This window comes from Uranotaenia lowii, chromosome 1 (assembly GCF_029784155.1).
Source record: "Uranotaenia lowii strain MFRU-FL chromosome 1, ASM2978415v1, whole genome shotgun sequence".
NCBI lineage: Eukaryota > Metazoa > Arthropoda > Insecta > Diptera > Culicidae > Uranotaenia > Uranotaenia lowii.
Window position 1 is genome coordinate 164805857 of NC_073691.1, and position 17512 is coordinate 164823368.

At 35.6% G+C, this 17512-nt stretch overlaps 1 protein-coding gene and 1 long non-coding RNA gene across 2 annotated transcripts in view; one reads left to right on the plus strand and one right to left on the minus strand.

Annotated features, from left to right (window-relative positions):
* LOC129739120 (protein O-mannosyl-transferase 2) overlaps positions 1-15088 on the plus strand; it is an 87429-nt gene extending 72341 nt beyond the window's left edge. The window contains exon 8 of the mRNA XM_055730551.1: positions 14752-15088. Coding sequence (XP_055586526.1) covers positions 14752-14945 — 194 coding nt within the window. The 3' untranslated portion in view covers positions 14946-15088. The remainder of the gene's footprint in view (positions 1-14751) is intronic.
* On the minus strand, positions 4301-5479 carry LOC129739205 (uncharacterized). The gene is made up of 3 exons (XR_008735776.1): positions 4999-5479; positions 4627-4826; positions 4301-4569 (listed from the first exon to the last, which is right to left on the minus strand). It is a non-coding gene; the product is annotated as an uncharacterized LOC129739205 (long non-coding RNA).
* Positions 15089-17512: the final 2424 nt, after the last annotated feature.

Genomic DNA, 17512 nt, shown 5'->3' on the forward strand with positions numbered 1-17512 from the left:
ACATTTACCATTAATTCAGATCCCATACATCTCGGATTTCAATTCATATCTCGTCTTTAAAATCAACAAGCTCATAATTCAGGCTTGAAATCCAACTTATTAAGATTACAAGTTTATGCTTTAATTTGAGAAAAAAAAAATCTCATTTCCAATTTGAATACTAAATATGCAAAATTGAAAAAAAAACAGCTTCACATCAATCTTAACTTAGGTTTTTATTTCAGATCTCCTACAAGGGTTTCTTGTAATTATGAATTATGAATTAGGCGATCAAATTCAGAGCCATTGCCGTGACTGGTGGATTTTTGTTCTTAAAACTCGCACGTATTGACATTCGCGTGTCCAATTTTACTGCATATTGCCTGAATTTCCTCTACTAACAACAAACACCGTGCTTCAGAACAACTCTTAAATTTTTTTTTTATTTTAACATTTTTTTTCACTAAAATTTCACTATGAAATCTTGATTTAAATCTTTCTCAATCCAACGAGACATCATTTTTTTTTTCATTATCACATAAAAATTCGTTTCACTTTAAGTGGATGATATAGGCTATCATGGAACCTTTCGGGACGTTTCTTTTCATTTGTTCATCTTTATATTTTCTTATTTCTCCTTATTCACTGTTTTTTTTTTCATTATTTCACATCGTTTTAACATTTCATCTCATCCATCATCTTCTATTCTACTTATCTTCACATCCTTTTTTCAACTTTTATCTCTAGACTCTTATCTTCTAATTACCCTTATTTTGTCAACTTATTTTCTCCAATTTTCATATTTTCTTTCTTATTCATCATTCTTTTCTTCGAATTCTATCATTTTTGACTCATTACTCAGATTTTTTTCTGCCTTATCTGATAATTCTTTCTTCGGAACTGCTGTGAATTAATATTTTCCGAAGCTCATTGATTCACTTAACTTTATTTGTTTAGAAATTTAATTTCGGAGAGATTTTTTTTTGTACCAACGGACAAAGTAATATATTTCTATCATCTTCTCAGCTTTTTATCATTTAAATTGCTCATCCTTTTGTATTGTTTTCTATTTTTTTTTCTTTCCAGCCTCTCATTTTGATTCCTTATTTTCTTTTGTCCTTTATTTTCTCTTTTTATCATTTTTCTCTCTCATCACGTTATTTATACCATTATATAACTTCTGATTTCAGCTAACCGCCTTCTTCGGATTTGCTACTGCTTCATCTTGTCACAAGCTCATTGTATTTTTTTATTTACATCTTTTTTTTTTTTATAAATATATCCTTGAAACTAGATTTTATATTTCTCTTATTTTTAACTCGATACATAACTTTTGATGTTTTTTTTTTTTAAATAATTTGTTTAAGTGTGGCATCTCGACTTCAATCTTTCTTGAGCCAACAGGACTTTTATTGTTATTGAAAAATGCTTTCATTATAACATTCACATTACTTATTGGCTGATCAGTATTTTAAATATTTGTTTTTTTGTACCCTAATACTTCTTTACACGCTAATTACCATTATGGTACTCATTATTTTACCCTTTTTTTTAATTTTTAATCCTTTTACTAGCTGAATTGAGTTTCATTCAAAACTGCACTGTTATGTTTTACAATCACTTTTAATTCCCTTCTTTCCAACTATGTCACCTAATAAAGAAATCCATAAAATCTCACACGTCTCATATTCCCATCTTCTCATTTTCTAATCATCTCACGTTTCAAAAATTTATCTATCATCTTCTATTTTTGTTGTCAAAACTTTTTTTCATTTCTTTTTCGTTTATTTTTCATCTTTCAATATCTTCTATTTTCATTTTCCCCCTTGACCATTCCAATGGTTCATGATTATCTGAGTCTACTTATTATATCGCTTATGACATCTTAGTTTCTCTTTGTCTAATCTCCGCAGTTTCTCAAATTAAAACTTGTGAAGTTTCAGGATATCTTCTATGATTTTTTTTTTCTTTATTTTCTTTTTTTCTGATCTGATAGTCACAACTTGAGCATATCATTTTTTTTCTTCCTATTTTTTTTGTTTCGATCTCTCTTTTTTTTATTTTGTTTCGGTTAATTCATTTTCTCAGCGTTTTATCTTTCCCATCTCATTCATTATATATTATTATCTTCTCATCTTTTCCGCAATTTTCCTCTGATTTTCTAATCACCTTTATTTTTCTCTAATTATTTTCTCAGTTCTGGTATTTACAACTTTTAGTTTTCTCATCATGTCATCATTCAGGCTTCAAAATTTCCATCGTTGACAAAGTTCTTTTAGTTTTCTCATCATATCATCATTCAGGCTTCAAAATTTCCATCGTTGACTAAGTTCTCATTTTCAAAAGTGGAATTCAGACCAATTCGACGTTAGCTTCACATTCAAACATTTAGACGATAGGCCACTCGAAGCCTCTTTGTGTCGCTCGAATGTTTTTTTTTTCAACATTTCATTGTATTTAACGCTCAAAACTTTAACTAGATCATAAATCTGTCAAGACTCTCGGTACTTGCCACTCAGAGCAAGATTATGGCCGTTCAAAGCCAGTAATAGACCACTCGAGGTCGTCAAGAATCGCTCGAGATTCTTTCCAAAATTTTACAGAATCGTTCAAAATTCTGACTATTCGCCACTCGAAGCGAATAGATTTTTTTTTCAAACGCCAAGAATCGCTCGAGATTCTTAGTACTTGCCGCTCGGAGCAAGATTGTGGCCACTCAGAGCCAACAGTAGACCACTCGAGGTCATCAAGAATCGCTCGAGATTCTTTCTAAAACTTTACAGAATCGCTCAAGATTCTGACTATTCGCCACTCGAAGCGAATAGATTTTTTCTAACGCCAAGAATCGCTCGAGATTCTTGGTACTTGCCGCTCGGAGCAAGATTGTGGCCACTCAGAGCCAACAGTAGACCACTTTAGGTCATAAAGAATCACTCGAGATTCTTTCTTAAACTTTACAGAATCGCTCAAGATTCTGACTATTCGCCACTCGAAGCGAATAGATTTGTTCTCTAATACCAAGAATCGCTCGAGATTCTTGGTACTTGCCACTCGGAGCAAGTATGCGGCCGGTCAAAGCCAACTGTTAACCACTCGAGGTCAACTTGAATCACTCGAGATTCTTATTTTTTTTGCATCTCGGAGCAAAACTTCACGTTCTTTTTCCAATCCACGGGCAGGATTTCATCAACACACCGAAAACCACTAATAGCCGATTCAATATGGCCACCTGGCTTCACTTTCAGCCTATCTTTGCACTAGTTAATTCTCACCTTTCTTCACCGAATCACTTATGTTTCACTTACCAGGGAGCGTTGACTGTGCCATTGTCGAGTCCGGTGGATCGAAAGGCACTGTCTTTTTACCGGATTCGATTTTTTTGTCTTCAAAAACAGTCGTTCAAAATGATCGACCGTCCGTCACAACTATACTCTATTAACTGAAATCCGTTAGCATTCTTTTTCTAGAAGAGATAAGAGAGTGTTTTTTCGATTCCAACATCACACACACAATCGTCCATTCCAAAATATATTCTCCTCTCTGATGAGTGTTATCTCTCTCGCCTCGTATTTATTTGTTCGAGTTGGTAGTAGTTAAGTCACTGTGTCTTGTCATAAAGTTCACAGGAAACGTATGACTAAAATTGTGTTCATATAAAAGTTATTTTAATTTATTTTCCGATTATAATTTCTTATGTTCTCCTATATTCTCTACAGAGGCAAGTCCACGAACTGTACCTGGGGCCAAGGCCGGTCGATCACTGGCTAGCAGTGATCGCAAACTTACTCTTTCATAGGGGGTGGGGGCTCTGGCAGAAGTCGATTGGATCGAAAGCAAGCGAGGAGGAAGCACAGAGGAACAACACACACTTCTAGTGGAGCATTCTGGCTTTATTTGCTCTTTATACACTAACTAGCTGATCCCGTACGAACTTCGTTTCGCTTTAAATCATTGGTAGGGTAAATGTACCCGAACTTGGCCCCTAAGGCATGGTTGACTATATTTCCCATGATTGTAGTCTTCCTGTAATATGTACCTTCAAAAGTCCTTCGACAAATATGATTGCTTACTACACAGAAAAAATTAATTGCTGTAAAATTACAGCAAATATCCTGTAACAAAAAGGAGCAGGACATTTGCAGTAATTTTACAGGCAACAACATTGAATTTCAAGTGATCTGATTATTTACAGGTTTGTTTAAATTACAGGTTTATACAAATCCCAGGCCTGTAAAATTTTGTTTCCTTTGTGTATTTATTCATGGAATCGTCAACAATCAAAACAGCTCTTAATTCAATTTTATCAATTTATTTGCTTGATAATGTTATTACGTACCTACATTAAATTGTATCATTAATTTGTCAAATTTTCCAATGCTTAAAAGTAATAAATCATGATTTTCCTATGAAAGCTCCATAAAACCGATTCCATTTGCGTTTTGGAACTCCGGCAGTGGCTCAGGGATGAGGGAATCGTAATAGGAAATTGGAACGGAGATGACAGATGTGTTCCGTTTCAATAAGTGTAAATACCACTACCAGAAAGAACTTTCGTCAATGAAGAAGGCATCATCAGTAATGTCCTTTCAGCTAAAAAAAAAGAATGATTTAGGTACTTAGTATGTGAACTATTTTAGGCAAACATACGTTGAATGGCGCCTTCCGAATTAGAACGTGGTATTCCTGCAGTGATTCACCTGAAGCCGCCGTCTAAGATGAAATCTAGTGTGACAGCGAAAAAGTAATCGGGTCAATACATATCATGTCAACCGTGATCCTTTTGGGTCCTACATTTCTTCTATCGGTTTAACCTCGGACGAACTTTGTTCGGTTTCTACCGAGACAACCTGAAAAAAACTTAGGATAAATATCTGCTGTACTTCCATAATTGGCTTTTGCATTTAGTTAATGAGAAATTTAAAAAAAGATAATATAAGAAAAATGTTAAATTTCATACAATAAAAAAAAACAATACATAATAATGAATAAACAAATAATAATGGAATCCGTCGCGCTTACCTTGCTCCAGTCACTCTCTGTCTGACGTCCTTCAACCGAAAAAAGAGTCCTGTGAAATTTCTCTTCCTTTTCTTAAAGTATTCGTTCGTTAGAAGCGGTTTGCTCCCGATGCCATGGTAGAGCAATAAAATTTCACTGCTAGGAAACCAATATTTTTTCCTTCAACCGGGAGCTATTTTTGAATCCGTTTTTCTTAAGCAGGAGTTCCAGTCGATGTTGAACAAGAACACATGTGGACACTCTTGCTGAGGTGGACTTGAGTAACGGAGTTCCCAATTTGCAGAGGTTGCTATTGGGACCTTCGAGTTGGCTCATTTTTGGTGAACGATCCTTGTCGGAAAAGACTGGTTCTGCTGGCAGAGCGATTTTGTAGGAAAGTACTTGATGAATTCGTTAACAATTATTCGAAAAAAAAAGACTCACCTTCCAAAAACTCTTCGATGATTGTTTTCCCTATGACTATAATTTTATGTATCGGACCAGTACCCAAACACTGGAATTGCAACGTACGAACCAGCACCCCGTTACCTCTGGTAGCAACGAATTTCTTACGGAACGCGGCACTATACTGGGCGGCTTTGGTTGCCAACTTCTTTCGCGAGTCATTTTTTGAGGCGTAATTACAGGCAGTTGTTCGTTCCCAGTTTTTTTCTTGCAGAGAAATTGCTGGAGTGTCCGAAGAACTAAAAACGAAGCTTAAAACGAAGAACCGAATCAAAACAAAAACTTCCGCGCGCTGATTTGACGTTTCTCTTTGAAGATTTACTGGGATGCCAGGCGATTTGAAAATTATTGGACACGTAATTTATTTCGACCTGTAAAACTAAGGCAAATGTCATGCTCCTTTTTGTTACAGGACATTTGCTGTAAAATCAAAAGATTTTTCATTTAATTTTAGACAAAAACCATTTAAATTACATGTTATTCAAATCACAGGTTGTTTTATTTTACAGGCATCCATTTTCAATGACATGTAATAGTCAAAATTTTTTTCTGTGTAGCCTGAAATGTAGTAAAAATATGTCCTTGCTTTAAAGGGGTGGATAATTTGATATAAACCTGATCAAACTATTGATTGAAATGCTCCTTATCGTGGCCTCCGTTCCGAATTGTGGCCCTTTATGAGTTCCTTAAATTGGCCGCCTCTAGAAGAAATTTGCCTCACTAATACAACTACAGCTCCCACGAATTCGTTGATAATATCCTGGAAGGAAGCACAACAATGTTCTGTGTTGTTTTCAAAAAGTCGGAAGTACGAAATGTCAACCATTTTTTAGAATTGATATTGCGTGCAGAATTATAATCTTACGTAAAAAAGTTTCATTTGTTTGTTTCAGTTAGGTTCCAATAGGTTCCAAAATATTGCATTGGTTAACATAAATATGTTTATTAACCGAGCAAACAAATCGTTTGTTCAATTTTTTTAAAATGAAATCATGATAGATCTGTTTCCATTGAAGTTAACATACGATAGTGAATGTTCATATTTTTTTATTCCACTCCCATAAAAGGAGAGACATTTTAAAAACCATTATGACCGAGGCAAGAAGCAAGCTAAAGCTAAAACTCAAGTAAGCGAGCGATTCTTTGAATCATACCTACATATTTAAAATGTCGCCCTTAGGAATTTTCTAGCAATCGTTTGCGTACACCCGGATAGCAAAACAAGACAAACTATCGCTCACTCCAGCCAGCCTGATAGAAATAGATTGCATCTCACTCGTTCGTCTGGGGACAAATTTACAAGCTGAGTGAAATTCAAGCTGCATCCCACTCGCACTCATGCAAAATCATCATCCAAACTCGGCAGCGCTTCCTTCGCATATTCCTTTCCTACGGAAAACAAACGTCGTCACCTCTGCTGATGCACAGTGATTCATAATATAATACAAACTTGGTCAAAATATTATTTTTGATTTCACATGAAATTGAAAACAATAAAATTTAGCTCTTAATAACATAATTTTTCAACATTGTAATGCAACTACATTTTTTTAATAAACACCGTTCCTTTAATTTTTTCTTACATTTTTTTAATAATTTGTACATTCCTTTCAAAGCGACACATAAACAGCAAATGTTCATCTCAAGCACAAATAAAATGAAATCGAAATACGTTGGACCTTATTTCCATTTGTAGATTTCTTTTTTGGGTCTGGATAAAGTTACTTCAATGTTGAGATCCAAGATATCGATTCGGATCCGAATCCTGTTGATTTCGTGCTCAGAAGTTGAGAGGAAAAGTTCTAGAAATTTACCAAAAAAAAAGGCAGCTAAACTTTTAGTATTATAATTCCAACTAAGATGCCAAATACGCTTGTGAGATAAATAAATTGATTACAGTCCAAATACATTTATGGTATTTTTAAGTTATTTCAATTCAATCATTCTTTTTACTTTCGACCGGTTTTAAATTTCCAGACCACTGTGCACTAACGGCCGACGATTCGGCTGCCGGCTGCCGGCTACCGTCTGCCTGCTGATTTCGTTCTCACACATACATACAAACCTCAATTAGTGGAATTTCATGCCAAGATTAGGCGAAAAAAATGTTTATATTTTCTTCAATTCTAGATCAAATATGTACGTTGTTTGGAGTAGGTTATAATTTTATATTTTTTGCCACGTTTTGCTGTAACCAACGGTATTTTTTAGTGATTTTTTCATAGGGAAGTGTGTTTTTTAAATCGATCCGAAGGTGGCAGATGCACTAGCAAGGTAGGTTCATTTCAGATTTTTTCCGAAAATCGTAATTTTACTTCCAGTTCGTCATGTGAAAAAAAATTATTACGCAGTTATTTGGATTCAATTGCGGACAAATGCTATGCAGAATATAGACAAATGCGATTTTCTTTTATGTTTGATTTATTTTATATTTTTAGGCATATGTTTGACATACAAATTACCAAAATGCATTTTGGCATGCCAAGATAAAGAGCATGCCAAGTTAAGGCTCACTTACCCTACGTCAAAATGAGTTTAGAAAATGAATTCGAAACATTCTTTCGACAATTTTGGGGAAAAAATTCAACAGTGTTTAAAGTCGCTACTGTTACTATTACTTGAAATTCAAATTAAACGGTTGATTGGCTTTTTATTAAAATTTATGTAAGAGTGTTTTCATCTCGATCGGTTGCAAAATCTAGACATTATGGCAGAAACATGTACTATTTGTTTATGTGCACGACTCTTTTGCTTGACCTTCACACTTAAATTGGTATCAAATAACTGCCTCCAACAAAATTATTGCACAAAACACTGAACTTTCAATGAAACCCTCTTTTTCTGTCCCATGGCCCGAAATTCGATGATTGAAACCAATTTTACGTTACTCAAAACTCCCTTTTGCCATTTTTTCTTTTCAAATTATATGTAAAATAACGTCAGGAACTTGAAAACAGAGAACAGTGAATATAGACGCCCCTTTCGCCGACCCTTGACACGGAACATGCTAGCTGGAGTCAATTGCTCATAGTTTATAACCCTCATCTGAACATGTTCATCTCAATCCGATGCATGATCACGACAATATCGCGAAAACAGTGAGCAACTGACATGGACATCTCATGGACGGCACCACGATTCAAAACTTGACATCTGAAATCAATTATCTTTTCTGTTAAACTACCATGTGTCAATTTTCATTACAATTCTATGCTCAATCAAGAGAATATCGTAAAAACAGTGAACAGATAATAACCCCTTTTGCCGACCCCTGAGTCAAGATTTGAAACCTGAAAGCAAAAGAGCGTCCCTCAAAACTCCTATGCGGAGATTTTCATCTCAATCCAATGTAGAATAACGTCAAAATCGCAAAAACATTAAAGTTGGGTATGGACGACTCCTTCAGCCGACTTCTGATCCGCAATTCAAAACTTGAAATCGATTGCTCGTCCCTCAAAACACTCATGTGCTAATTTTCATCACAATACGAACTATAATAACGCCAATATCGCAAAAACATTAATCAGTGGATATGGACGACCCCTTTGGTCAGCCCCCGACCCTAAATTTGATAACTGTAATCGATAGTTTGTCTCTCAAAACACTCATGTGCAAATTTTCATCACAATCCTGTGTATAATAACGCCAATATCGCAAAAACATTAATCAGTGAATATGGACGATCCCTTTGGCCGACCCCTGACCTTAAATTTGACAACTGTAATCGATTGCTCGTCTCTCAAATCACTCATGTGCAAAATTTTAATCACAATCCGATTTACAATAACGCCAATATAGCAAAAACATTAATCAGTGAATATGGACGACCCCTTTGGCCGACCTTTGATCCTAAATTTGATAACTGTAATCGATTGCTCGTCTCTCAAAACACTCATGTGCTAATTTTCATCACAATACGAACTATAATAACGTCAATATCGCAAAAACATTAATCAGTGAATATGGACGACCCCTTTGGCCGACCCCTTTGGCCGACCCCTGACCCAAAATTTGATAACTATAACCGATTGCTCGGCTTTTAAACTCTCATATGCAAATTTTCAACACAATCAGACGAAAAATAACGTCAACATCGCGAAAACATTATTTGTCTTGTATGGACGACCTCTTTCAGAAGGGGTCATCCAAAAATCTGAAAACATTTTTTATCCTTCCTGGGCCAAATGAGTATCCATGCCAAATTTCAGACCTCTAGCTCTTAAGACGGCTGAGTCTATAGAGGACAAACAAACAAACAAACAAACAAACAAACATACAGATAATTGCTTTTTATATATATAGATTACTTCACTTTCTTCACCAAATTAGCGATGAGCATCGTCGGTTTCCTCACCGCGGGTGGTCTCAAAGAAGACCACTGCTGGCAGGCTCTTCCTCCTTCTCCGGTTCCTCTGCTGGATCGATGTCGCCGCGATGGTGGTTGAATAATCACCCATGATGCAATGCACGAGAGCGCGAATTTATATAGCTTCGGGTGGTCGGCTGCTGTTCGTTGATTGGTCGGCGCTTTTTCACGTTTTTCTCCTTTCTCAGTCCGCTTATCGGACTGAATATACTCCCCATCGGAAAGTGTCTCGGTTGCTGGCTGTCGTAGATAAGCGACACACCGCTTATCAGTGGCTCTTTTGCTGGAATATGGAATTGCTACTGAACCCTTTGGTTCCGATTTAGAGACCTCGTTGATGGCTTTTGGTGGAAGAGTCGTCCCTTTCGGGGAGCACCAATGACTGCAGAATTGGCAGTGCCCGAACCTTTTCGAACCGACTCTCGATTGCCACAATTACTTCCTCGTAGAGCTCCAAAAAGATAAAATAGTTGTCGTCATGTTGCTAACGCTTGTTGGTAAGATCTCTTGGTAAAGCTGCTTGTACTCAGCCTTTGAGCTCTCGACACTCCTCTGGTATACCTTTAATTGAGCCATGTTTCAGGATGCCTTTAATTCTATTCACGTTGCGGTGCGCCCTCCTTTGGTTGTGGTAGAGTAACTCGGAATCTCTCAGAACTGCTTTCTGGCTTCATTTGGTTTCTCACTGGGATGTCGTTTTGTTTCAATGTGCTCCGCTCTCAGCTCTACGCTTCCCAATCCACTCCATTCAACATTAGACGGCGGTTTATCGTCTGGAGGTGCCGGCTTCTACATCCGGCTCGAAGGACCATTATGTGTTGTGGACTGTATAGAAACTTCCACCGATGAGCTAGTTCCCCTAGTGGAACATGTCTCTCGTAGACAAACCCTGATGGTGAGTCTCATCGATGGAGACAGGTCGTAAGAGACTGTCTGTCTGGAATGCCTCGTAAGGCTAGGGGGATCTTACTCGTCTTTTTGACCGAGATCGAACTCTTTCCCAAAGGGAAGGGGGGCTTGCCGATTTTGGAAGTAGATCTGGGAGCAAGCATCGAACGGAGCACAAACAACACTATTTAATGGCGGTACATTGTTGGTTAATTTCTCTGTATACTTGTCCTTTTTGCACAGTTCTTCTCTTCTTAAATATGTTATATGAATGGTTGCGTTTGAAAAAAGATAGAGAAACAATGAGTGGAAAAGTGGAATAACATGAAAAAGTACGACACTTATCTAAGACTTTGTCGATGCGTTTTCTGACTATGCATTTTGATTATTTTTATTCAATCTTTAGAACCGAAGGAATAACGAAAACGCTCAGTACATTGAGATCTCATGCTCAATAACTTTTTCATGGTGAAATTGGAGGATAGAATATTGTATATTGTAGTCTTTGGAATTCGTTTGGTCACATTTGACGGTCGCCATTAAAAGGGTTGAATACAGATTTCATTTTCAACTTTAAATCACATAAACAATTATCGAAGAACCTCAATTTCTATAGGCAACATTAGCTTTACCATACTTTACAATTCACTGTATAAAGCATATCTACGATTCTACGGAGCCAATTCTATCTGCACCCTTTCAATAACAAATGAAAACCGAAAAAAAATAACCGAGTTTAAATTTACGTCAAAATATTCACTTTGCCATCGGCAACAGTTGAGCGGTTTTTCGACTGATGATATTAATTGATAGCTGGAAACGTGCCATGGCTGTGTGGATTTTCGTTTTCCTATTATATATTTGCTCAACACCGAATAATACCTGTCAGGAATGCACTCGTTATCGTTATGGTTTCCTACTGCTATGCTAGAGGCATTATCCGGGAAGGTTAACAAGAGCAAAAATATTGTTTGGATTAAATTTGCATTTTTCGATAAAACTGGAAATGTCCATCATCACTGTTCTGAAGGGAGATGGTGTAAAAAATCAATGCTACTCTTCAGTCAAAATTTTTTCAAATCTTTAATATAGTCTTCAGGAAAATTGGATGAATTTCAAGTTCTGCGGGAAACGTTCATTGGGGAAGTGGCTCTTTATTTATTATATTTGCACTGGATTTCAAAAGAATTTGCAAAGTTTTTGATGTCATAAAATATTTCCTAAGTACAAAAAACTATCACAAATATATCTGGTGGGCTTGTAATATCCCAAGCAACCAAAAGTCCCATAAAACAGATACAAAAACGCTTACTCAGCCCCATCATTGAAATGAAGTACGTTCTATGCAGCTGAAAATTTAAGTTCTTATTGATGCTTTCATGTTCCAAAACAAGTCTTAATGATCTTCTATTCAGCTTCCAGCGGCCTCTCAATTCAGCTTCCAAAAAATCGCAAAATGAGCAAAAAAATTTCTCTCTATCTTAACTGAACCGTTGGCTTCGGTTCATAACACCTTTTCGTGATTATTTACTGTGTTCTGTACCGGTGCCGCCATGATGCCACGCGCCGGATATCAAACTCGACAAATTGTTCAATTGCTTCTTTCCTACATTTCCTACATATATCGCATCAGAATGGTCACTCAAGTACAAAATTACTTATTGAAAAAAAAAACTTGCCCGGCTTGGGGATCGAACCCCGATCTTCGTGGTGAGAATCGAACACGCTACCACGAGACCACGCCTAGATGTTGTTCTAACTGAAACTAAAACTCGAAGAGGTGATTTGATTTTGAAAGCACATCAATGCACTTTTTGTGACTGATCAAATCCCGTTTTGAGCACTTTTGTGCCCTTTATGTGACTTGCCAAATCCCGTATTGAGCACTTTTGTGCCCTTTATGTGACTTAAGTCCCGTATAACGTAAGTATAGATCACTTTTGCAGCTTTCAAGTTCGTTAATGAGCACATATAGTTCACTAATGGGAATTGGGCAAAACAAGTCACATACAACGTACATATTAATCACTTTGGCAACTTTCAAGTTCATTAATGAGTACATAAAGTTCACTAAAGGGAATTGGGCAGTTGATTCTCTTTGTCAGCCAATATGTAACTTTCAATGCCTTCATTCAAGTAAATATGTGACTTTTGGTTGCTTGGGATAGCTCAATTGGCAAGTTTGTTGTCTTCTGAGCCGATGTCCGCGAGTTCGAGCCCAAGAGTAAACATCGAACACAGTTGTACCGGATAAGTTTTTCAATAACGATCCGCCAACTGTAACGTTGATAAAGTCGCGAATGCCATAAAAATGGTAAAACGACTATAATCGAAACAAAAAAAACAGAAAAAAATCTGTAGAAAATCTCATGGTAACTTGTTTGCTTTTTAAAAGAATTTCATTAACGGGATTCGATCTTATGACCGATGGCTTGAAAGACTTGAACGCTATCTTCTACACCACGGGCTGCGGCAGAATTAACGATCTTTCGGGGTAATTTTTGTTTGTGTTTCTATAAAATCAGAACATAATACGCATTTATTGGAAAATAATGCAGGAAAGAGTCCAAATCATCCGAAAGGTTCATTCCTAACCATAAATTACCAACCTAAACCCGTCAAGCGACACCCCAAGTAGTAATCATCCCCTAGAATGAACTAAATTTAGCGTGAAATCACTTTTTCAATCGCCGTAATCGCGTTGGGAGCTAGGAAAGCGTATGATTTTTTTTCGGCCAAATTCAACCCATTTGTTGCTTGTTCGGTCGACCCTCCCTCGATGCCGTGATTATGGAAAGGTAAATTCAAATTACGGAACGATATCATAATAATGACGTGTAGACTGATAATGAGTCTATTATCCAACCCGAACGTTCGGATGCAGTGAGCAGATTTTAAATCGGATTATAAGTTATTCAATATTGTAAACCGGCATTACATAATCACCCCCAGCAAACATTTTTGTAGCTATATTCTCATACTGTTTACCACAAATCGAGCAAATGTAATAAGAAATTTCTCAGTTAACAAAAACGGGACAGAAATAATATGTTACATTAATTTATGGAGTAAGTGTTTTCATAAATTGTGATTAATGTAAAAAATGCAGAGCGCTTCAAGCCGTTAATACAATTATTGTATCCAAGTTACACTTATATCCATTTATTTTATTTTTTTCAAATGCATTGTAGGTTATCAGGAACATCCTATATTTCAACAACGTTAAAAATTCTCAAACTAGTTTGCCAACTTGTGTCGAATTTGGAAAAAGTTTCATCGTCCTTTAGAAGCCACAATTTGTTTTAGAAAGAACTCGTTGAAGCATAGTGATTTTTTATACATCAAAATTTTTTTTCAATATTTCGTTCAAGGGGATTTTGTTTTTTTTTATTTTTTTAGCTGTATTATGCATTTTTTTAAATTATTTTGCTGTCTTGTGATGACGATGAGCTATTTTCGTTGTCTTTTTTTCTCATCCAGATTTCGGTAGATCTTGAATAAAATAAATTTCTCCAAACACTTTTATATTTTAAACACCCAAAACTTCACATCCTTCGAAGTTTTAACCCATTCATGGAATAATAACTTTTTCGCACATCAATTGTACAGAACAGATTCGCCACCAGCAAACATTTTTGTAACTCATGGAAGGGGGACGTCATAAATATAACTGGCTTGGATCGCCAATGTGAAGTTCCATCAATGGGCCATGCTTCAGATCCACACTAGACTCCCGACTAACTTCAACTAACATTATGGCTAGCTAGACACTTCAGGGATCAGTTGGGCTAGCGATTGCTATCGCTGATGTTGGGAGTATGCCTCTCATTCCAACTCGTATGTCTGCTAGAACAAGAGGCATATCTAGGATGCCACAAATAAAAATCTCAATTTACTATATTTATACTTGAATCAACCATATTCATAGTTGAGTACATGAGTTCCCTTAATTCGCTGAATTCTACTGAAATTTTATTCGAAAAACTAATACATCCAGCCTAATCCTACCAAAGTTTAATCGATTCGACCCTTTCGTTTGTTTTTCTCATCAACAGGGATAATGCTGGATTTCCTCACCCATCGGCTGCCAAAATGGGCCCGGCAGGCCGTCCTGGGGATAGCATTGGCCATTCTGATGTACAGTTTCGCGCTGTTTTCGCCGCTAGCCTACGGGATGCATGGACCATTTTCTCACGAACCGAACTCCACCCTGGCCGGACTCAAGTGGATGGATAGCTGGGAGTTTTAAAGGTTTTACTCAAACAGGCATGGAAAGTGAAATTAGAGTTAGATAAAACGTAAAATGGAAACTTTAGTTGAATAATTATAATATGTCACTCAACGAAATTGTTTAATACTCAAATGTTTAACTTCAAAAAATAAATAACATATTCGGAAAATAATATTTATTTTTCAATTGAGAATTTCCATTCCAATTACCGGGAAATTTATCCCATCGATATCATTAGTATGGGACAATTTGCTGTGAGTTTTTTTTGCCACCCACATCTAATGAAAAGTTGTTTATGTTGATCAATTTCCATGCTACTGTGGAAAGTTTTTCGAAACCACAATCAATGACCTCCCCCTCCTTCCGTCGTAAATCATCAACAAGGGGATCTTTTCACCGGTCCTTTGGAAAATTCCAAAGCTGGTTTCACTTTCTCATGGGAGCAAACAAGAAAGGCAGCAACATCAATGAAGTAAGGCAAGCCTGTTGTGAATGTATCTAAGCCATCAACTTTGTGTACGCATAAGTCAGGAATTTCTCGAGTCTTTTCACGGTTGATGTCGGGCCGCTCTCCGAGAGCTTGGTAGCATTTATTTGCGTGGGTGGAATGGAGAAAACTCCAAAGAGGGAAGCAATTTCAAAAGTTTGTCCTAGCAATGTTCTGGTTTTGCTGCTGGTGACAATAATCCTATTACAGACCCCGTTCGTTTTTGGCAACATTCGATTTTGGCAACATTCGATTTTGGCAACATCCGATTTTGGCACATGTGCCAAAATCGAACGGTTTTCAGAAACAACATTTCCTTTTAGTTTTCGTTATATCAGGACCAATTCAATTTAGACAAACACCATAAAAACGTTTTTATGTTCTGGAATGGTGATAAAATGCAACAATAAAAACCAAAATTTTTAAAAATTTTATATAGTACTCAAAAATGACAAAAAGATAAAAAAATTCAAAAAGTTGAAAAACAAATTCAAACAAAACACTGAATATGACAAAAAACAACTAAAAAATGATGAAGAATGACAAAAAGAGCAAATATGACAAATGAAAACAAACATTATAAACAAAGCAAGAAAAGTGCAAAATGCATCAAAAACATGAAAAAAAAAAAATTAAAAAATGAATACAAATGGTCGAAAATTGACTAAAAACAACGTTTTTGATAATACCAATAGTTATTTTGTAAAAATAACTGAAAAACAAGATAAGAAAAAAACCGTTCGATTTTGGCAACATTCGATTTTGGCAACATAAAATGAACGAGCGTGTTGCCAAAATCGAACGGGGTCTGTATATGGCTTTCCGAGTAGAAAACCGCTGGCCACCGATGGGGAGAAGTTATTTCTTTATGGCTTTTTTTTGTAAACAGTGCGTGTTCTTCGAAAACGGTTAATGTCACTTTGATCTGTGAGAGCAACAGTTGTGAGCTTGATTTTTTCTTATCAGCTGATATCTAAACCTTTTTTGTGGATTTTTCCAATCGGATACTCAAATAAATGTTTTTTATATCAGTTTCAGTTTCAGGGAATCAAACCGAGCACTAACGAAAACGATGACTGATAGGTATATCACTTTGTTTAACATTTAGCGAGAAATATGATAATGATTATCCTTAACGTAACGATAACTTTAAAACGGATTGCACAACTTATCGAACACCAATTTAAACTTTTTGAGGCCCTCTCACTAGTGATATACTCACATATTCCATCGAACGTTAAAGATATTTTTGATTCCCTGTAGAGCTCCCATTGTTTTTTTTGGAACTTAATCGAACTCAAGTTTCCTGCCTGCATCTTACAATTGTTAATAAACATTTTTGTAATTTTGTAATTTTATATTTTATTGTAATTTTTGTCATTTTTGTCATTTTTGTCATTTTTGTCATTTTTGTCATTTTTGTCATTTTTGTCATTTTTGTCATTTTTGTCATTTTTGTCATTTTTGTCATTTTTGTCATTTTTGTCATTTTTGTCATTTTTGTCATTTTTGTCATTTTTGTCATTTTTGTCATTTTTGTCATTTTTGTCATTTTTGTCATTTTTGTCATTTTTGTCATTTTTGTCATTTTTGTCATTTTTGTCATTTTTGTCATTTTTGTCATTTTTGTCATTTTTGTAATTTTTGTAATTTTTGTCATTTTTGTCATTTTTGTCATTTTTGTCATTTTTGTGTCATTTTTGTCATTTTTGTCATTTTTGTCATTTTTGTCATTTTTGTCATTTTTGTCATTGTTGTCATTTTTGTCATTGTTGTCATTTTTGTCATTTTTGTCATTTTTGTCATTTTTGTCATTTTTGTCATTTTTGTCATTTTTGTCATTTTTGTCATTTTTGTCATTTTTGTCATTTTTGTCATTTTTGTCATTTTTGTCATTTTTGTCATTTTTGTCATTTTTGTCATTTTTGTCATTTTTGTCATTTTTGTCATTTTTGTCATTTTTGTCATTTTTGTCATTTTTGTCATTTTTGTCATTTTTGTCATTTTTGTCATTTTTGTCATTTTTGTCATTTTTGTCATTTTTTTTTATTTTTGTCATTTTTGTGATTTTTGTCATTTTTGTCATTTTTGTCATTTT